The sequence below is a fragment of the Mercenaria mercenaria genome, chromosome 19, assembly GCF_021730395.1.
Source record: "Mercenaria mercenaria strain notata chromosome 19, MADL_Memer_1, whole genome shotgun sequence".
NCBI classification, from domain to species: Eukaryota; Metazoa; Mollusca; class Bivalvia; order Venerida; family Veneridae; genus Mercenaria; species Mercenaria mercenaria.
Window position 1 is genome coordinate 37,749,158 of NC_069379.1, and position 22,826 is coordinate 37,771,983.

The 22,826-nt window shown below is 35.2% G+C and overlaps 1 protein-coding gene across 10 annotated transcripts in view; it reads right to left on the reverse strand.

Moving 5' to 3' along the window:
- Positions 1-462: 462 nt before the first annotated feature.
- LOC123542286 (pyruvate kinase PKM-like) overlaps positions 463-22,826 on the reverse strand; it is an 89,483-nt gene continuing 67,119 nt past the window's right edge. For 9 of the 10 annotated variants that reach the window (XM_045328056.2, XM_045328057.2, XM_045328059.2 and 6 more), the window contains 8 exons: positions 21,613-21,755; positions 20,820-20,947; positions 20,377-20,527; positions 19,726-19,878; positions 18,931-19,097; positions 18,294-18,412; positions 4,810-4,923; positions 463-3,534 (listed from right to left, as the gene is read on the reverse strand). In XM_045328056.2, coding sequence (XP_045183991.1) covers positions 3,329-3,534; positions 4,810-4,923; positions 18,294-18,412; positions 18,931-19,097; positions 19,726-19,878; positions 20,377-20,527; positions 20,820-20,947; positions 21,613-21,755 — 1,181 coding nt within the window. In that variant the 3' untranslated portion in view covers positions 463-3,328. Of the gene's footprint in view, positions 3,535-4,809; positions 4,924-10,288; positions 11,292-18,293; positions 18,413-18,930; positions 19,098-19,725; positions 19,879-20,376; positions 20,528-20,819; positions 20,948-21,612; positions 21,756-22,826 lie in introns of those variants that run through there. The other variant, XM_045328060.2, reaches the window with a different exon arrangement.

Here is a 22,826-nt window from a genome sequence, read left to right on the forward strand (position 1 = left end):
TACTTGCACGCAAAACTTTAACCAGAATTTTCTAAGTCCAAAAGGGGGCATAATTTGGCCAAAATGAAGGTCAGAGTTATGGGACTTGGTGCTATCAAATAGTTTTATAACCCCAAAGACACATGTGAAGTTTCAATTCAATATCTGCATTAGTTTTGGAGATAGTAACTTGCATGTAAAACTTTAACCAAAATTTTCTAAGTCCAAAAGGGGGCATAATTTGCTCAAAATACATGTTAGAGTTATGGAACTTGACCCAGTGAGGTTGGTAATTGTCCTAGAAAAAGAATAAATAAGTTTCAAAGCTATATGCCTTTAAATGATAGCTGTATGTACTTGCATGCAAAAACTTAACCAAGGTGTGACGCCGACGCCGACGCCGACGCCGACGCCGACGCCAGGGTGAGTAGAATAGCTAGACTATTCTTCGAATAGTCGAGCTAAAAACGAAAAAAAAACTAATATTAATTCTTCCTTGTATGTACTAAGAATATACAACAGTTGTAACAAAGTATCAAACTACAAGACAAAGTAAGCACAGTACAAAGAGCACAATAACAGCACTTGAGTCATGTTTCAGGAAAGACACAAAACATGTATTGTTTGTAAAACACTATTTCAAGTGTGGACTATTTCTAAATGCTATTACCATATTTTCCCCCGAAGTGTTGGGACAGCATAAAATAATTATTTTTTTCACTGTCCCAAGACTTATTTCTCGAAAAATAGTTACTTTGAAAAGTGTCCCAAAAATAAGGACACAATATCATAAACAAATATTTTTTCTATGATATTAATTACTTTTGCCAATGTTCAATAAAATTCTCAACATTTTAGCATTAAACTGAAATAGTTCTAAACTTTGCTATACAGAAAATTTAATTAGCATCTGCAAAAATATGTCGCAAAGGAAAAAGATTTTATACAATATGTCATTTTGCATAACAAAACATCGCAGAAAATTGAAACAACATCACATCCTGGTGAATCTGAACCAAAATATAAACTGACATACAAAAGATTATACAAATAGTACATCAACAAACTTTTCATTCAAGTTGCCCATTTGAATAACCGTAAAAATAAAGGTACAAAACGGTTTGCAATCAACTCTCAAATTAAGCCGTTTGCCACAAACATAACTTGTGTGTACAGCATATTTAACAAATAATTAAGACCGTCATGTGGTTTATAGCCTGATTTTCCACGTTTCAGTGTTCAGACGTTCTGAAATTTAAAACCCGACGTCAAGCAAAATTTTGATATCATAATTAATGTAATATTCTCTCAACAGTCCACGCGTCAAGTGTTGTTTATTTAAGATTTTAGTATAGGTGTTTTTCTTGTTTGTTTAACTCAATGACAAATCAGTTCTCTTTACAATGCAAAATCAAGCAGGTTTTATATATGAGCTGTGCCATGACAAAACCAACATAGTGGGTGTCGAGCAGCATAGATCCAGACCAGCCTGCTCATCCGCGCAGTCTGATCAGGATCCATGCTGTTCGCTAACAGTTTCTCCAATACCAATAGGCTTTAAAAGCGAACAGCATGGAGCCTGACCAGACTGCGCGGATGCGCAGGCTGGTCTGGATCCATGCTGGTCGCAAACCCACTATGTTGCTTTTCTCATGACACGGCTCATATATTGAATATATCACTCTATATTACACCATAAGACTTGAAAGACCAACAATTTGTTCTATTCTAAATCGTAATTATGTACATTTTCGTAACAATAAATGGTGGCCAAGGAGAAACAATTTCACGAAAGGAAAACATTTAGACTACAACATATATAGCCAGAATTACTCTTCCTCTTTATCGTGACATGCAGTTTTTAAAAAAAAAAAATAATGCTGAATAAATATAATTTTTGGCTACTTCATTTATACTGTAGCATAACGTCCTGCACTGCACTGAGAATTTGAGTCTCTTGAAACGTACAATGCTCCAGAGTTGTATAAATGCATGTACCATGTAGTTTCTTACTGAAGAAATCAAAATTGAAGTCATTTTCATAAAAAACAAAATACTGAATAGTGACCCTGATTTTGTGTTGTGTCAAAATGAGAAAATATCATTGTTAAAAAAACTACATGTATAGTGCCTAATCAAACACAAGCAATGCAAAAATTAAGCAGTTAAAATATCAACAATTGGCACATGATTTTCCATTAACAATGAACAAAAATCATAACCATTTACACATAAAAGAACAAGACACAAGGTTATAAAACTGAGCTTAAAGACCAGTCTAAAAAATGCAGCCTTACTATTGGTCAATTTCAAGACTGATTTGAAAATCGATCAATCAGAGCCTGGTATTTTAGGCTGGTCTTCAGACTCAAGATTTATATTCATTGACCCATACCTTGGTATATCAAATTTCTCTTTAAAGTATTTTACCTTTTGACTATGTAATTCAAACATGTATGTATCAGTCAGCTTAAGTTTTTTTACACCACATATGAATAACATATGCTTTTTTTTTAAAGTTCATATAAATTTTTTAAGAATTGCTATTTTTAGTGAAAAACACATCTGATTCCAGCACACAATTAAAAATAAAAAAAAGTACAAATAAAGGACTCGGGAAACAGTAACAGAAAGCTGCATTTTTACTGGTTCAAAAGACAAAATGTAAAACATTTCAAAAAGCATGAAGGAACCCTTACACAAAAATTCAAAATTCTTGTCGAATGGTGCACTTAGTATGTCAACATTAATCATATAACATAGTACCGTACATATACTCAACAATAGGTCTGTCTCATTTATAAGTCGGGGGACACAAAACAAACGAAGGTATAAGACTTTGTTTAACAGACAGGAAAATGCACTTCTTACAAAAATTCGGCTTAAAAGTTCAGGGTTAAGTTTTGCTGCCTTTCTAGGGTTAAAAATCAGACGACTTATGGCCAAGTATGTAACAGTTTATGTACCATTTCAAAATCAACTATTTTTACAATAAATAAGCTGTTGATGCTATGCATATTACAATCAAAAAAATAGTTCCAACTAAACTATTGTGAGTATATAATCAGCCTTCTATTTTTTATTATAAAACTTCTGAAGATTGTGTATGTTGCAATGATATGCCATCTGGTGTGCATTTTTTTTTTCAAGCTTATAAAAATCACCTGTTCAGTAGGTATTACACTACTAAATTTGAAAAACTTTTAACCTTATAAAACAATGCATGAGTAGAACACCACTAAATGTTTCAAAACTTTTAAAATCCTTTCCAATATAATGCCTTTTAACTCTTGACGAATGTCAAAGCCCAGATAATGAAGTCATTATCACTGTAAGAAATGTCAGTTTTTTAGAAAAATTTAATGTCATCGCCACTTCCGCTCGTTATGCTTGGAACGCTCATGCCCTCGAAATCTGATGGAATTTCTCCTTCGATTTTGTTGAAACTTGGTACACTGGTAATTCCCGTTATAGGCGCCAACAGGGAGGAACCGCGTGGATCTGTGGCGTTGATGACTCTCATTGTGTTCGTTGAACCAGAGCCCGGTTTCCAGCCTGCAAGGAACAGTAACTCTGTGTAGAATTCAGGTACATTTAATGCTAAATAGTCTTTAGGTAAAAGCTACTCTGTATAGAATTCAGGAAGAGCGGAAATAATTAACTTATGCTAAATACCGATTCTGAATACAACAATTTCTACTACTGTTTTCACCAAATTTTATCAAAGCTGCCGGAGAAGCAGTATAGATGTTGTCCTCCATGATGAACTGTGTCAACAGCAGCTGAGATCGGTGCCTCTTATCAAGCATTTTTTGAATTTCACTGCTTTTGCATGAAGCTTTATGAATTTATTTTGTAACACAAACTGAGACTTATATAACATTTAATTTACAAGTTTACTGAAAACAGTGGAAACTAGAAGATGCTTTTGTAGAAAAGCGCATGTCTCCCACAATGCATAGTAATAACAGGAAAGAAGTCAATAGGGGACAGGAGCAAACATCCAAGAGACAACAATGGTTGACTGCAATAAGGATCATCTACTCGGCATGTCCAATCATCCCAAGAAGTTTCAACATTCTGGGCCGCGTGGTTCTTAAGTTATAGACTGCAAACGGTTTTCAATGTTATAGCCCTGTGACCTTGACCTTTGATCGAGTGAACCCAAAATCAAAAGGGGTCATCTACTCTGCATGTCCAATCTTCCTGTGTTTTCTATGTTCAGGCCCTGTGATCCTGACCTTTGCTCAAGTGACCCCAAAATCAATAGGGGTCATCCAAACTGTAAATCCTATCACCCTTTGAAGTTTGAAGGTTCTGGGTCAAATGGTTCTAAAGTTATTGATCAGAAACAGTTTACCAATTTCTAGCCCCTGTGACCTTGAACTTTGATCAAGTGACCCAAAAATCAATAGGGGTCATCTACTCTGTATGTCCAATCATCCTATGAAGTTTCAACATTCTTGGTCAAGTGGTTCTCAAGTTATTGATCGGAAATGGTTTTCCATGTTCAGGCCCCAGAGACCTTGACCTTTGATAGAGTGACCCAAAAAACAATAGGGGTCGTTTACTCCATAAGCCCTACCACCCTATGAAGTCTGAAGGTTCTAGGTCAAATGATTCTCTAGTCACTGATCGGAAATGAAGTGTGATGGACGAACTGCCAGACGGAGGGATGGATGGAAGGATGGACAGGGCAAAAACAGTATCAAGCGTTCCTCAGCTGTGGCCCTTGGCTACAAAGAAAAAAAGGGTTGTTTATTATAAAATATATCCTTAAAATGAGTGTATACTTTGTTACACCCCTTATTTTCTGAAAAATCAAATTACCTGATACAACAACAACTGGATCACCAACTCGGATGAAACCTCTGTCCATGCCGACTTGAATTCCTTTGTAAATTCTTCTGTCTACATCCACAGTCCATTCATTAAGTACACCATCTGAAATACACAAAGCAAAGTTTATCATTTTAGGCTTTACAAATTTCACCCACTTTTCAATTACTTGGGTTTGAATTTATAATCTGATTCTAGGAACGAGTCACAAAATTCCAGCATTTGATTGGTTGAATTTAAGCCCTATCTTGCTACTGACCAATCAAAAAGCTGAATTGTGAGACTGGTTTCCAAACACAGTTTTATAACAAAGGATCCGATTGGTTGTTTCTGAGCACTATCTTGAAACTGACCAATGACAAAGTCCCATTCTCAGACTGGTCTCCTATTTTGAAGCCGAGAAAAGAATCAGGAAAGCAAAACATACAACAGTGAAACAATATTTTATAAGTGCTTACAACTGCCATCCACTTCAGAAATACCAACTTAATGCTATAGCCCTAGAATGATGTGTTAAAGTCCCACAAGGCTAAAAACAGATAAAGCGGCTGTCAAAGTATGCATAATGACATGGTTATAAAAGCACTACCTTAAATATTGCAAATTATCCTATATGATCAGTGATATAGGGAGGTAATAAAAACACAATTGATTCAATCGTTGACACTTTCTACTAAAAGCCTATTTCACGGGATATATATTCCAGGATTTCAAATTTTTAATATAAAATGAATGGAAATTTTAACTTTTTTTATTGGGATTTAATTTTGTGGATTAACTCAGTCATGAAATCCACAAAAATTAGTTCCCCACCAATAACAATGATTTTACAGAATTGGCCTAAGCAATGGTGAAAATCACCCTTTTTTCATATATCATTGAAATTTTCTGATCTTCGCAAAATATAAACATTATCTTAAAGAGAAAATGATTTTTTTTTTTGTGTAATCATAATGAAAGGAATGAAATAACTTAAAAAGCAAAGCTCAGATCACTAGACAAAGAAGCATTATGCGTAATATATCCATATGATTTTTTGTTTAAAAAAAAAAAAAACATAGAAAAATTTCATTTATATAATATACCACAATTGAAAATAATACATTGTCTGTAAAGTATCAAATTCTTCAACAGTTCTATTATGTTTATATTATGTGAGAATGATATTAAAGGTCAATACTAAGGAAAGGAACTTTTATTTTTTTTAAAAAGAAGAATATTTCATTTATTGGAAAAGAAAGTGGTATAGAAATCGAAATAAATGCGTATATATCATATATTTTTCTTTGAAGATGAAGAAAAATTAAAAAATGGGGGTCATTCTGTCGATTCATTGAAATTCAACTAAATAACATACATTTCTTGAGTTCAAAGATCAAATTTTAGACTGCAATCTTCTTTATTTAGTGTTTGAGAATCTTCATTGCTATGAAAAATGCAATCACTTCCTGTATGACTTAAAGTTCTAAAAACTTCCTTCTATTTTACATCAAACTTCTACTGTATCACTAACATGGTAAGATTTTTTTTACACCAATATAACAGACTACATGAGGTTTAACCCTTAGCCTGCTAAATTTCTATAATGGACTGGTCCATCATTCAATTTGGGCAATATCATTTATTATTTGAAGGGGTGTTTATTGAAAATTTACTGACTGAATAGCGAACAGTGCAGACCATGATCAGACTGCACGGATGTGCAGGCTGATCTTGGTCTGCACTGGTCGCAAAGGCAGAATTATTGCCGCCAGCAGGCAAAGGGTTAAACAAATAAATACTGCCTAGAACTCACTTATTCATTTTTTTTAAAAATATTTTCTTTAAAATTACTTTCAACTTTTTAAAGATAAATCCATGTTAATGCCCCTTTAATGTGACATAAATAGTTAAAAAAAACTTCCACCACCACATAGTTAAAAGGTTAGTATGATCTTTCTGTCAGCCTTAGTGCATGCAGTGACTCTTGTCTATGGAAAGATAACTAATGTTTAATTCTTCTTCTACGTATATATAGGTTTTTCATCAGGTATTTTATGGTAACTCTGCTTTTCATGTCTTTTCAGCAAGTAGTTCATGAGAGCTATGCTTAACTGTGTATCCACCAAGTAGTACATGAGAACTCTGCTTTTCATGAGTTCCTGAAAGCTATGATTTTCATGTGTTTTCAGTAAGTAGTTCATGAGAGCTGTTTCTCATGATTATGTTTATGCAAGTAGTTCATGACCGATATGCCTTTCATGTGTTTTCAGTAGTAGTTCATCATAAGCGTTCTCATGATTATGTTTGCAAGTAGTCTGACAGATTGCCTTTCATGTGTTTCAGTAAATAGTTCATCATAGAGCTGTTCTCATGATTATGTTTATGCAGTAGTTTATGAAGATAGTCTTTCATGTGTTTCAGTAGTAGTTCATCATAGAGTGTTTCTCATGATTATGTTTATGCAAGTAGTTATGACAGATATGCTTTCATGTGTTTTCAGTAAGTAGTTCATCATAGAGCTGTTTCTCATGATTATGTTTATGCAAGTAGTTCATGACAGATATGCCTTTCATGTGTTTTCAGTAAGTAGTTCATCATAGAGCTGTTTCTCATGATTATGTTTATGCAAGTAGTTCATGACAGATATGCCTTTCATGTGTTTTCAGTAAGTAGTTCATCATAGAGCTGTTTCTCATGATTATGTTTATGCAAGCAGTTCATGACAGATATGCCTTTCATGTGTTTTCAGTAAGTAGTTCATCATAGAGCTGTTTCTCGTGATTATGTTTATGCAAGTAGTTCATGAGAGCTCCACTATTCATGTGTTGTATGCATGTAGTTTATAACAGCTCTGCTGTTAGAGCCGTTCATATTTAATGAGAATTATGTCAGCAAGCAGTTCATGAGCGCTCTGTTATTTTTGTGTTTTTACAGCATTTAGTTTGTTTTACCAAATAGTTCCCAAAAAGTTCTGCTATTCATGTATTTTCTGGAAACATTCTTTTCAAGTGTTTTCTACAATTATTTCATGACAGTTATGCAAAGAAATTATCTGGTTAGGGTTTGTGTGTTGTGGGGGTGAGGCTTGGGGATGGGGTCAGCATTTTAGATTTTAGTATTGTGAAAGTGATGCAAACTAAAATTCAAAAAAAGACTTTCAACTGTAACCAAAAAGTGCAAATTTAGAGAAAATCACAAGAGGACCATGATGGTCCTGAATCGCTCACCTCTTCCCACATGACCCAGTTTTGAGCATGAAGTCGTTTCTTCTATTATTTGACATAGTGACCTAGTTTTTGAGCTCATGTGACCCAGTTTTGAACTTGACCTAGATATTATCAAGATACAAATTCTGACCAATTTTCATGAAGATCCATTGAAAAATATGGTCTCTAGAGAGGTCACAAGGTTTTTCTATTATTTGACCTATTGACCTAGTTTTCAAAGGTACATGACCCTGTTTTGAACTTTACCTAGATATCATCAAGGTAAACATTCTCACTAATTTTCATGAAGATCTCATGAAAAATATGGCCTCTAGAGAGGTCACAAGGTTTTTCTATTTTTATACCTACTGAACTAGTTTTTGACCGCATGTGACCCAGTTTCGAAACTAACCTAGATATCAACAAGGTGAACATTCAGATCATTTTTCATGAAGATCCATTGAAAAATATGGCCTCTAGAGAGGTCAAAAGATTTAAATAATTTTAGACCTACCGACCTAGTTTTTGACCGCAGTTGACCCAGTTTCAAACTTGACCTAGATATCATCAAGATGAACATTCAGGCCAACTTTCATACAGATCCCATGAAAAGTGTGGCCTCTAGAGAGGTCACAAGGATTTTTTATTATTTGACCTACTGACCTAGTTTTTTAAGGCACGTGACCCAGTTTCAAATTTTACCTAGATATCATCAAGGTGAACATTCTGACCAATTTTTATGGAGATCCATTCACAAGTATGGCCTCTAGAGAGGTCACAAGGTTTTTCTATTTTTAGACCTACTGACCTAGTTTTTGACCGCACATGGCACTGTTTCGAACTTGACCTAGATATCATCAAGATGAACATTCAGACCAATTTCATACAGATCCCATAAAAATATGGCCTTAGAGAGGTCACAAGGTTTTTCTATTATTTGACCTACTGACCTAGTTTTTGATGGCACGTGACCCACTTTCGAACTTGACCTAGATATCATCAAGATGAACATTCAGACCAATTTCATAAGATCCTCATGAAAAATATGGCCTCTAGAGAGGTCACAAGGTTTTTCTATTATTTGACCTATTGACCTAGTTTTTGACAGCATGTGACCCACTTTCGAACTTGACCTAGGTATCATCAAGACGAACATTCTGACCAATTTTCATGAAGATCTCATGAAATATATGGCCTCTAGAGAGGTCACAAGGTTTTTCAATTTTTAGACCTACTGACCTAGTTTTTGATGGCACACGACCCAGTTTTGAACTTGACCTAGATATCATCAAGATGAACATTCAGACCAATTTTCATACAAATCCTATTGAAAATATGGCCTTTAGAGAGGTCACAAGTTTTTCTATTATTTGACCTACTGACTAGTCTTTGAAGACACGTGACCCAGTTTCGAACTTGACCTAGATATCATCAAGGTGAATGTTCTGACCAATTTTCATGAAGATCTTTTGAAATATATGGCCTCTAGAGAGGTCACAAGGTTTTTCTATTTTTAGACCTACTGACCTAGTTTTTGACGGCACGTGACCCAGTTTCGAACCTGACCTAGATATCATCAAGGTGAACATTCTGACCAATTTTCATGAAGATCTTGTGAAATATATGGCCTCTAGAGAGGTCATAAGGTTTTTCTATTTTTAGACCTACTGACCTAGTTTTTGATGGCACATGACCCAGTTTCAAACCTGACCTAGATATCATCAAGATGAACATTCTGACCAACTTTCATAAAGATCCCATGAAAAATGTGACCTCTAGAGTGGTCACAAGCAAAAGTTTACGAACTGACGCATGCACGCACGCACAGACGGACGACGGACGCTGCGTGATCACAAAAGCTCACCTTGTCACTTTGTGACAGGTGAGCTAATAACAAAAGTAAATTGTGAAGTAACTTGTGATCATGTAACTTTCTGAACATAAAAAATCACAACTTTATAACATGAGTATACTTACTGATAATGGATGTATGGACACTTTGTAACATTTTCTGATTTCACTTATTTTCAGATAATCTTGATAGACTCATAACTGCTTTTTTTGTCAAAAGTTTTTACATCTTAACATGAACAGCATATTTTCCTTAAAGAATTCCACTAAACACATTTATGACAGTCAGTTTGTTCAATCATTATCGAAGACTTGCATCTTGTTTAGAGCAGCGCGAAATGAGCCTCTACTCTAGGTACAGACAACTTCTTTACATGAAGCAAGTAAGGGGATTTTATGATGCAGACTACAAAATAATATTTCAAAACTGCTCAAACTGAAAAAATATTTTACTTTAACAGTGTATGAAAACAGACAACTCATGCGAATATCACATGACAAATTTTGAAATTTGCAAAAAAATAAATAAATACAATACAAATCATCCATGAGGTAAAAGTTGACTTTAAAAGTTGACTTTGAAAAACAGTAATCAGTTCATATGTAAAAAAAAAACAAATATGAAAACAAAATTCAAATAGCAGCTAAACCATTATATCTATTAAATAATCTTTGAAAAATAAATAAATAATTAACTGTTCTTCTTTAACTTCATGAAAATAATAAATTAGATATCACATGAATATGCAAAAGTATCTGGGCTGACTCTTGCCTTGAGCAGACATTCAAAACTTAGGGTCGGACACAAGGTAGCCAATTATTTTTAAATTCTCTCTACGGCTGTTCATATGTAAAACAACCTTAACATTTTTTTTTTTTTTTTTTTAGTTAAAATTTTTATCTGAATAATCAAGCAGACAACAAAGGAAAAACTGAAATATTTGATAATATTTTTTATCTTCGGGGACTACGGCTTCCTTGAAAACATTTGCAGAACAACCATTTAAAATCATTCTAAGTTTTCAGCATCAAGAAAACTTCATTTTTACACATCATTTCCGTAGGATTTAGTCCAAAATAGTAAAGCATGCTTCACTGAAAGAATTACAGTTCAGAAAGTTAATCAAAAGAATTACAGTCCATAAAGTAAATATCCAATTACTGTCAAATCGGATTATTCCAGTCCTATTTTATCAAATTCAGTTCAGTTCTAATCATTGTAACCCTTAATGATAGGGGTCCCTAATATCGGTCCCTCATCTGTTTCCGGAACATTGATCAATCTCATAGTATTTGTGTAACCGGCTCCACATTTCCAACCGGTTACTATGACAACAGGATCACCGGTTTCCAGCATTCCGCGAGCACGCCCTACTGCTATTCCCTTGTACAACCTCTTATCCATGTCTTCGGCCCAGAACTCCAGTTTCGGTTCTAAACATGCAAAATAACACAAGGTGCAAAGAACTTACTACCGTACTGCCCCAAATAGACACACCACAGGATGATAAATACACCCTCAAATGTATCAAGGTAAAGAAGTTACCTTCGCACTGTATGAATACAGATATTGCAAAAAGATTTCCCATTCTGTTTGATTTCATGGTATTTCCCTCATTTCTTCATTACATAATTTATTTATCTATTAATTTCGTTGGGTTTAACGTTGCTGGGACACAATTATAGGTCATATGGCAACTTTTCAGCTACGATGATGAAGGAAGATCCCAGGTGCCCCTCCATGCATTATTTCATCACGAGCAGGCACCTGGGTAGAGCCACTGACCTTCCGTAAGCCAGCTGGATGGCTTCCTCACATGAAAAATTAAGGCCCCAAGTGAGGCTCCAACCCACATCGATGAGGGGCAAGTGATTTGAAGTCAGCAACCTTAACCACTCGGCCACGGAGGTCCCTTCATTACATAATAGTTGTAACTTTGCCTAACAAAGTCATCTTTTGACTGTCTCCAATACCCTGACATACAGTAACTGTTGTAATTGGTAACTCAAATTCCAAGGGATCAATGCTTTTACACGTACTTTGAGATAACCAAAATTTGACTTAAAATGGTATTTTTTGCACAAGCTTCTGTGATGGGACTTAAAAATGTCTTCAAAGATTATTAGCCAGAATTGAGATATTGAGTTTCAGCCGTATTTTATACACATGATATTCTGGGAGGGGACTGAATGACTTAAAACATTTTGTCCTTCATATGACCATTAAGAACATTTTTTGGTCACACATTAGGAACAAATAGGTATTGATTCCACATAAACAGTTTCAGAGAAAATATGTCAGGTCTGTCTAAAAGAAATATCTTTTTTCTCACATTCTTAAACATCATTCAGTTTGGGAAATACCATTTATTATTCTAAGTTGTTTTCACTGAAAATTTACTGACAGATGTTAAGGCTGATCTTGGTCGGCACTGTTCGCGCAACAGGCTAAAGGTTTTATAGGCAATTTGAGACAGTACAGTATAAGCATACTAAAAGCATCTTAAAGTACTACAAGCAGATAAAAGTAAGTACTAAACAAGTAGCTGCGTTTAATAAACGCTTGATGCCTCCGGTGGCATCCTTGTCGATACAAAGCAACCTAAGTCCAAAACGAGGTCAAGTTCAAGGTCAAGGTCAAATTGAAGTCAGGTGATGTCTGAAGATGAGGAATGGTCACAGGTTACATCTGCATTAGTATCAAGTCATTCTAGTTAGGGGTATTGATGCTAGACGAATCGGTCCCATTTGGTTAACCTCGTACGGACGGACGGATGGACAGGACAATCACTACATGCCTCCAGCATCAGTAGATGACGAGGGCATAAAAATAAATTAAGTACTAATGCAACTAAAAGTACTACAAGCAACTAGATGTAAGCAAAAGCAACCATAGTCAGACATTAAGATTAATAGGATCGATACCACATCAATGAGATTATATTATAAAACTGAAAACCGTTCAGGAAGGGCACTTCAGCAATTGATCAAATGTTATGAAAAGGTTTTTCTCTTCTCTTTTTTATTTCTGTTTTGTCTTGTTTTTTTTTTAAATTTTATTTATGGCCACATGAATATCTTGTAATGACACGCCATAAGGTTGTAGACCCATAATGACTCGTGGCAATTTCCATGTAATCGTGTATTCTCGCTCAGCATTCTTGGAACATAAATATCCATCAGCATGCATAATTCAAGAGTTGAACGCAATACTGTAGTAACTCCTATTAAATAAAGAAGGACTTACGACAGTATTGCGTTCAATCCTCGAATTATGGCTTTCAATAAGAATGCTGCCTAAATCACATCCACAGAATACATATTTTACCAACAGACATTATGGGTTCACTACAATAAAGTGTCTTTAAACATGATTAGCCCCAAGTAACGGACAGAGTTTCCTCTAAAAGTGGCACTATTCATTGAAAAAACAATAATGATGTAAACGATATAAATCATTTAAATGTTAAAAAGACAAAAGAATAACAAAGGAAGGTGCTGACAATGATGCCAAACTGATGATGATGATGATGACAGTAACGGTGATGATAATATTTATGACGATAATGATAAAGATGATGATAATGACAATGATGATGGTGATACTGATGATCAAAAAGACAAAGATGTCACTGAAGATGGTGGATGATGATGATGATGATGATGGTGGACAATAGATGACAAGATGATGATTAAGTTACTACCATCTAGTTTAGCTCTAGTGCCCAAAAGCATACATTTAAAACTAGCATTCAACTAAACTGGTTCAAAATGAAATAATGACCATAGGCATCAAATTCAAGTATAATATAAAAACATTTCATATACTTCACTTAACCAGAGTATTAATCTTCATACATTCCTTGTGTTCTTATTTCAGTTACTTCAATCTTGCCGGTTGATAAGATTTTATAGAAAAACAAGGTATGTTTAGTTTGCACAAGTATTAGTGACCAGGTCTGTCAGGATTAATTCTCTATAGATATGGCAAAGGTGTTGGCATGCAGACAGGAAAGCTGGTGGGGATGGGTTAGGTCATACAAGGTCAAAAATGTAAGGATATGTACAAAAGATCCACTGCCATACTGGTAAAAGAGTCTGTAAACTGGTTTTACTGGAACTGTAAGCAAGTCAATTCAAGATTTTTGTCCGCTTAAAATTTTCAAATTCTCTATGCCTGCCTTGGCAAGTGTTACACAAATAGTATCAAGTTTTAAAAGAAAAGTTACTGCTTCCAATTCTAACCTATACTGACCAAATCCTGTTTTTCACAAATGCTTTTATTTCTACGAATGCAATAGAATATCAAACTGTGTATAGCAGAAACCCTCTAAACTGTGAATAGTAGAAACTCTCGAAACCCTTTACAGCAGAAACTCTGAAGAGAAGAAACCCTCAAAACCCTGAATAGCAGAAACCCTCTTGTGAATAGAACAAACGGCCTAAACCCTTAATAGCAGAAACCTTCCTAAGCCTGAATAGCTAAAACCATTTAAACCTTGAAAGACAAGAAACCCTCTTAACCCTGAAGAGCTAAAACCCTCTAAACCTTGAAGAAACGAAACCCTCTAAACCCTGAAAAGCTGAAACCCTCTAAACCCTGAATAGCAGAAACCCTCTAAACCCTGAAGAGCAGAAACCCTCTTAACCCCACATAGCAGAAACCCTCTAAACCCTGGATAACAGACCCTCTACACCCTGAATAGCATAACCCTCAACAGACCCTCTACACCCTGAATAGCATAACCCTCTTAATCTTGAATAGCAGAAACCCTAAACCCAAATAGCAGAAACCCTCTAAACCTCAAATAGCAGAAACCCTCTAAACCCTGAACAGCAGAAACCCTCTAAACCAAACAAAAGCCTTGGCCCTTTTAACTAGAAATCTCTAAAAATTTAAATTTTGCTTTATTCCTTGGTGTTAAGAGAGCAGAATCATATTTTTTTATCAAAGTAATTTAGCCATCAGTTCCAACACCAGCTTACAGACTCTTCTGTTTCATATTGTGTCCCACAACATAGTTACTCATGTCATTTCCATACCTGTTTCTGTAAAATATGGGCAAAATCATTCAACTGATCATAAATTAGCTGTAAACACTAATATTACTGCATTATTTTACTGCATGACTTTAAATATAATTATTAACAGATTTTAAACAATTCCTCAAAAATAAATATAAACCAAGTTTTTGTTTGTTTTTGTTAATAAGCATAGGTCATAAGTGCCAAACTGATTTAACATCTCCAGTTCAACAGATTCAGTTAAAACCACAAGTTGTGGAGTGCAACTGTTTGGACAAACCAAAGAGTTCTATGCCAGGATGAAACATCTTGGCAAAGATCATTTTTTTAATAGTAATTTGCTATTTTTAGCTCCGGCAATACATGTTTTATGTAGCCCCCTGTTTTATTTATTTTGTTGGGTTTAACGTCGCACCGACACAATTATAGGTCATATGGCGACTTTCCAGCTTTGATGGCGGAGCATTATTTCATCACGAGCGGGCACCTGGGTAGAACCACCGACCTTCCCTAAGCCAGCTGGATGGCTTCCTCACATGAAGAATTCAACGCCCCTAGTGAGGTTCGAACCCACAAGGGGCAAGTGATTTGAAGTCAGCAACCTTAACCACTCGGCCATGGAGGCCCCTGCAGCCCACTGTTCCATACAAGGCTGCTACATACAATTTTAGGAGAAGATCCATCATTCTCATTATGAATTTTTTTATTCTTAGCTACGTCAAACAAACACAGAGTGCAGTGAAGTCCTACCATAATGCAACAGTCTGAGAGAATCAAACCTACGACCCCTATACTGAACAGACTTACAGAGACTTAAACTGACTTTTTGTGGTTTCACTTTATATCTAGAACAATATTTCTTTCAAATATCAGTGTTTACATTGTGTAAAGCAACTAGCTGTCACCTATATGTAACATATGTGGAGGAATATATACTCAAACATATGTGTAGGTAGACACCTTGGAATAATGTGGTCAATATAAAACCTTAGGAATTTATAACAAAAGTGTACTTTTTGTGTCAGTAGCATAATTCCTCAACAAAATACCAGGAATAAACACAAAAACATACCACAACATAAGACAACACAACTAAAGTAGAGATAGTATTAAGGGGAGATAATTCATTTTTACACAGAAGTACTACATAAAGTAATTAATAATTGCTAGTTTAATTCCTTTTAATTAATCTTATTTAAAATATTTTATATTTAATATTTTATTTCAACTTGTATTGTACAACGCCACTGAATATGTTTTAAATGTAGAAATAGGCGTTTAAGCAAATAAACCAGTTTCAGTTTCAGTTTCAGTTTCAGTTTCATAAAGAAGGCAGTATGTCCAGGGAAATAACTGATCAGCCATACAGTTAGCTTTGAAGCTTATTCCAGCAAAATAATGTGAAATTACTTTACATTTAATTTGGTGTTTTCTGTCCATTATTTTACAATTAAACATTACACAAAGCCTGAAAGACTTTATGAAAAAAGACATGCATTTTTTTTTATACCAGAGGTAGGAACTGAACCTGAACAGACATATCACCTATGCCCAGCAAAATCCGACTACCTTAGTTACTGCATAACTGCCACAACAACAAAATGCTGCGTAAACAATGCTAATAAACATGATCTTTATTTAGTCACACCACTAACAGACATGTATTATTTACAACACTTATATTAAGCCTACTTTTGGACAACACTTCTATGTCACCACCTAAGCACGAAAAGTGTATAACTGTCAATGCAGCACTGACAAATAAGGGCAATGCCCTAGACAGTAAAATGCCTGCACGCTAAGGACACAACAATGTCTACAATAGAGGTAACATAAAGTGTACAAAAAACTGAAAAATCACAAGAACTATTACTCTGCAAAAACGTCGCCTCATAGAACCAAAATTATTAGAAATTTAAGAATCCTCAGTACAAACCTACATGCACACAATCAGCTCATTATCAGAAATAACGACTATCAATGAAGACAATTATTACTATACAGAAGCTGCTTTGATACAGGCGAGGTATAATGTTATAATAACTTTGACCTCCAAGTGTGACCTTGACCTTGTACCTAGTGACCTGAGTTGTGCATTCTGCATGTTGTCCTGATGAGGTATGCAACTGAAGCTAATTTTGCAAGAATGCTTTCCCTAGTTTGCAGTACTTGAAATAATGCTTTTTGATATTCGACCTGCACTAACAACCCTGACCTTTAACATAAAATCATGCCTTAAATGTGTCATATTATAATGGTGAATATTTAATTACAGTTATTTGAAAATATATACAAGACTGCCTCTAGGAAGAAATTAATGCCGACCGATGGATAGGCGAACTGACAGACAGATCAAGAATGTTCATCACTCTCGTTACTGATTCTAGACTACTTTGTAGTTGGAGGTACCTCAACAACGGCAAACAATCGCTGTAACATAGACACATCAAGGACATTACATACAGAAACATTTTACTTCAAAGGAAAAAGTTGTTCATGCAATCATTTTCATGCACGACGTCTACAAGTAGATACCTTTCCCCGTTTCACCATCATCGCTCCCTTTGTGTCGAATGAACAGAAAATGACAAATGATAACACGTCTGACTTGAAGTGAAATATTCGTTTACAGCCAGACTTTACATGCTTCAAGTCCATTTCAAATATATATGATAATATGAGATGCAATACGGTCTAACCCGTATTGAGCAGCCAGATAAAGGAGTGATGCAATCTGGCTGTTTAAGACAGGTGTTTGCTTAAGACAAATTGAAAATAAGAACAAAATGTCATTTTGGGAAGTTAGCCGACTTGCTGCTTAAAGCAAGTTGTTGCTTCATACAGGTGGCTAATACAGCATTACTTACTGTAGATAAATTAGCAAAATCCTCTCAAAACTTGCAAAGCAATTCATTCTCCAGAACTTAAGAAGCACTGACTAATGTTTCATTTCTCAAGCATTCTAGCAACCATGTACAGGTTTACATTTTTTTCAATGCTTTACCGTGATATTTAGTAACATTGTAAATAAACAAAATATCATCTCAGTAACTTACTTAAAGAAGGAAAATTTAAGAACGTCAGCCTTATCATATTCTCTGTTGTTTTTTTTTTTTTTCGAAACAAGCTGCAACCTTCATACAGATGGTATGTGTTTATAAATGACTTCATAAAAATATCTCTTCTATCATATGAAAAAATTTCATATATGCAAAGCAAGACAGAAATTTACAGCACCATTTAACTAAAGAGAAATACACACACACATTCACACACAAAACATAATATACAACAAATGAAAAGTACAATACATACCAAAATGAACTGAACGAAAAGTACACACATCTTTAAAGAGTACACTATATATATATAGTCAGCAAGACATGTATGTGAAATTTAAGTTCTACCTACCAACATAATGGATCGGGAAAACGCCGCGGTACATATGCCCTTGTCTCGCTGTTTGAGCGTTTCGGGTAATGGCCAATACTGGACATCGTGGTCGGTATGCTGAGATTAAAAATGCAGATCTGAAAAATAAAACATAAATTCTGCCCGAGTTGATGAAAGATACAGAGGAATCGATTAAGACAGACTAAATACTCTCTCTCTCTCTCTCGATGTGATAATCTTACTTAATGTGACAGATCAATTTTAACGAGACAAATGACTTCAGGTTAAGAGTATTTGAAATAACAGGCATTAAAGTTTTAACAACAGGAAACTTAGTCCCCAAGAGAATTTTATCTTGCTACTTTAAGTTTTCTCAGTAAGAAAGCTCAAAATCCTAATGTTATTTTAATCTCTTTTCTGGTTACAAATACTGGATAAGAGAATCCAAAGATAGAGAGGATCCGATGATAAACAGAGAGGATATGATGATAAACAGAGAGGATATGAAGATATAGGTGCGCTGTAAAACCCAAATCAATCAATCAATCACTGCCTGTCAAAAGTCTGTTGCATTCACTAATTGGCCACTGATTTACCAGAAAATTTGTGTAAACTTTGTGTAAGTGCATCATATATAATGACGTCTCTAACATACCTTCCAGTTGTAGTGATAACAATAATTGCTGAGGCCATACATTTGAACGAGGCTTCTACAGCGGCTACGGCTACAGTATGTGGGGGATCTGTTGGGGTCGGGGTTTCGCGTCTTAATTCTTCAAACAGCTGATGATGGAATATAGCCGATTCAGCTTCTCTACAGATCTGTGGAAAGAAAATATCAAATCTTATTTTGAAATCAAAAACTGTCAAATCATTGTTATTCATGAGGGATTGATGCTTGTGGATTCTGTGATTGCATCATCAAAAACCAGAGCTGTCGAAGGACAGCAAGCTCCACTATACAGCAGCCTTGTCAACTGAATAATATAAGTTGGAAAAGGGGCATAATTTTGTAAAAAAAAAAAAAAAGCCAAACAGAGTTATCGAATCTGTGCAGTGTAAGCCAGTTCTTCACAGTAAATAAATGTGTGAAGTTTCAATTCATTCCCACAAGTGGTTACTGAGATACCAGCTTACATTATAAAAACTTAACCTAATCGGGACACCAACACCAACACATGGGTGAGTCCAATATCTTTACTTTTCTTCCAATAGTCAAACTAAAAACATCAATTACCCACAAAAGTAAACAATTACTGTCTTTACTATTTGAGACCATTCCACATAATACTATATTTACAGTTATGACTTTAAAGTAAATACTTTGTACAGAATCAACAGACTTGAAGTCAAAATGTTCTCTTCAAGGGATATAACTCCATACATTTTGATGAACAGACAGACGAATGGACAAACAGAGGGTTTGGTAAATTATCTTTTCCTATCTAACCTTGTGCATGATTTTCAAAGCCTCCAATGGGTAGTCTCCCTTTGCTGTTTCCCCTGACAACATAACACAGTCAGCGCCATCTAGGACAGCGTTAGCTACATCACTTGTCTCGGCACGTGTTGGACGGGGTTTCTTAACCATACTCTCTAACATCTGCAAGTTGAAGGTAAATAAGAATGTGTACCAAAAGACTTCACTTCAAGCAACTTACTTTGCCTTTGAAAATTTCAGAAAATATCTACAATCATAGGCATGGCCGTTTCTTTCTAAGTCAATACACATCGTTTTCTTCAATATATGTAATAATTCATTCAAAACAAATCTGAGGAGTAACTAAATTTCTCCATATATTAGTGATTTGAAAAAAATTTATAATCTGCTTTGCCTCTATCTGTATCAAACTTTGTTCCTCTTTGAGCCTATGACACTTACCTGTCTATCACCTTGACCTGTTTATAAGTGAGCTTGACCTACATATGATCTTTACCTACCGGTGTTGCACAGACGACACTCTTGCAAGCCCTATTATCTATCTTTGACCTTGACCTATGTATGAATGACCTTGACCTACCTGCGTAGCACAGATGACACTCTTGCCTGCCCTGTAATCTATCTTTAAACTTGACCTCTTTATGAATGACCTTGACCTACCTGTGTAGCGCAGATGACACTCTTGCCAGCCCTATTACATCTACCAATCATCATCTTCTGTGCCAAGAAAACTTTCTCTGGAGGAATTTCAATACCTAAGTCACCACGGGCAACCATAACACCATCTGTTACTGCCAGAATTTCATCAAATCTGAAACAGAACAGTTTTATTTGAAGTTTTGTTATAAACAGGCCTTTTACCAAAACGTACTATGCAATTCATTAGGTTATCATAGATGTTGTTAAATTGTTGACGACTGACGGACGGACGACTTGATGGACAGACAACAGACAGCATGATCATTATAAAAAACTGTAAAAAGTGAAAATTGCAGGATATCAACAAAATCAGTACCTAAGGACGTAGCTACTCCCAGTAATTGGAAAAGTTTATAATTTGATTTAAAGCTTCATTAATTATTGCGTGAAAATCTAAAACTCACTTTTTAACACCCTCGTGATTTTCTATTTTAGAGATAATTTTTATGTGTCGTCCTTTCTCGCCGAGAATTTGTCGTATTTGTCTGACACCGTCGGCTGAACGGATGAATGAAGCAAATACCATGTCTACCTGAAATTTAATTGTTTAAAAAATGTCAACATACTGATAAATTTTCGAAATTGGAATTTGCTAATTTCAACTTCTTACAAATAAATGGTAAAAGACTCTTAACTCAAATGTGAGTAACTTAAAAAGTCTTTTTAATCTTTTTTACTCAGACAGATTTCTCCTGTAAGTTGATTGCTCTAACTTAATCCTGGCTGCTTAAGGTGAGTGGCTGCTTCAAACAAGCTAAAACAAGAACAATATAAGCCACGCCATGAGAAAACCAACATAGTGCGTTTGCAACCAGCATGGATCCAGACCAGCCTGCGCTTCCGTGCAGCCTGGTCAGGATCCATGCTGTTCGCTAACAGTGTTTCTAATTCCAATAGGCTTCATAAGCGAACAGCATGGATCCTGACCAGCCTGCGCGGATCCATGTTGGTCGCAAACACACACTATGATGGTTTTCTCATGGGATGGCTCATATGTTAGTGTGGAAGGTCACCTTACTAGCTGCTCAAGGTGACCTGCAGGAAGTCACTTCAGCCGAAACTGAGATGCGTTTTTTTGTTTACATCATGGACAAGTCAATGCCAATACCATGCAGTTAGATTACAATCTTTCCTAATTTTATTTTATCTTCCTATACAAAATAAAATAAAATGATGATAAAAAGCAATAATACATACACCGTGCTCCACCCCAAACTTGAGATCTTCTATATCTTTCTCTGATACTGCGGGCAAGTCCACTGCGATACCGGGTAGATTACAACCTTTCTTACTTCCAAGGTCTCCTCCATTCTCAATTTCACACATCATATAGTCCGCACCTGAAAATTAATCAAAAATGACAATTTCACAATGATTTGTTGTAGTTTTTTTTTGTTTGTTTCTGGTTAAAAATGACTAATGTACATGTTTCTCGTTCTACTTTGCAATCATATCCATCCTAATGTGTAAATTTCAACATGACAAAATGTTCTCAAGTTTCTTTTAAGGAACAACAAATAGGCCAAGATTGCCCTTAAGTCGCTAACCTTAGCACCACTGCTTTCAATGACAAGACTAATGTGCTAGGTCATGTAGAACATGAAATCTATGTTATATTAAATACGAACATTTTCTTTGAACTTATTTTTTACTACATATGACCCAGTACCAAACTTGTCAAAGGCTTCAAAGAAGTAAATCAGTCAGACAAAGTTTCATATTAAAGACTTAGACAAAACTGTGTTAACTTTAACCCTTTTCATGCTGGACACAATTGATTCTGCTTTTGCAACCAGTGTAGAAATCATAAATTTTCGTAGGGGGACAAATTAAATCCCAACAAAGTTTTATGTTCGAAATTTGGAATTCGCAAATACATTTCCCCAAGATATAGCAGTTTTTACCAAATCCACAAAATATGGTGCCCATGAAATTAAATAATTTCACACTAATATCTGCAAATATCATCTAAAATTTTTGACTACATAACTGAAGTGAATAATGAGGTGTGCACCTATAAATATTTAAGAAATAATTTATAGCAAAACCGTGTTTTAACACTATTTATACACGATAGGCGGCTCGTGAAATAATTTTGAAACAATTTTGTACAACGTTTAACCGCCCGAGTGTACAGTGTTCAAACACCATTTCGCTATAAACTATTTCAAAAACTTATTTAGAATCATATACGAAAGAACTGTTTCTTCACGTATGTATGACACCTAATTGTAGGTCGTCACGCTCCTTTGTTCATACACACCAGGACCGGAAATGGTAATATGTCTTGCGTAACAGTTCATGATGACAAATTATTCTGCACAGCGAATAACCAACTCAATGTGTGTGCAAATTAATCAAAACACTTGTGCTACGTGACAATTCATTTTAAACATATTTTTTAAGTAAAA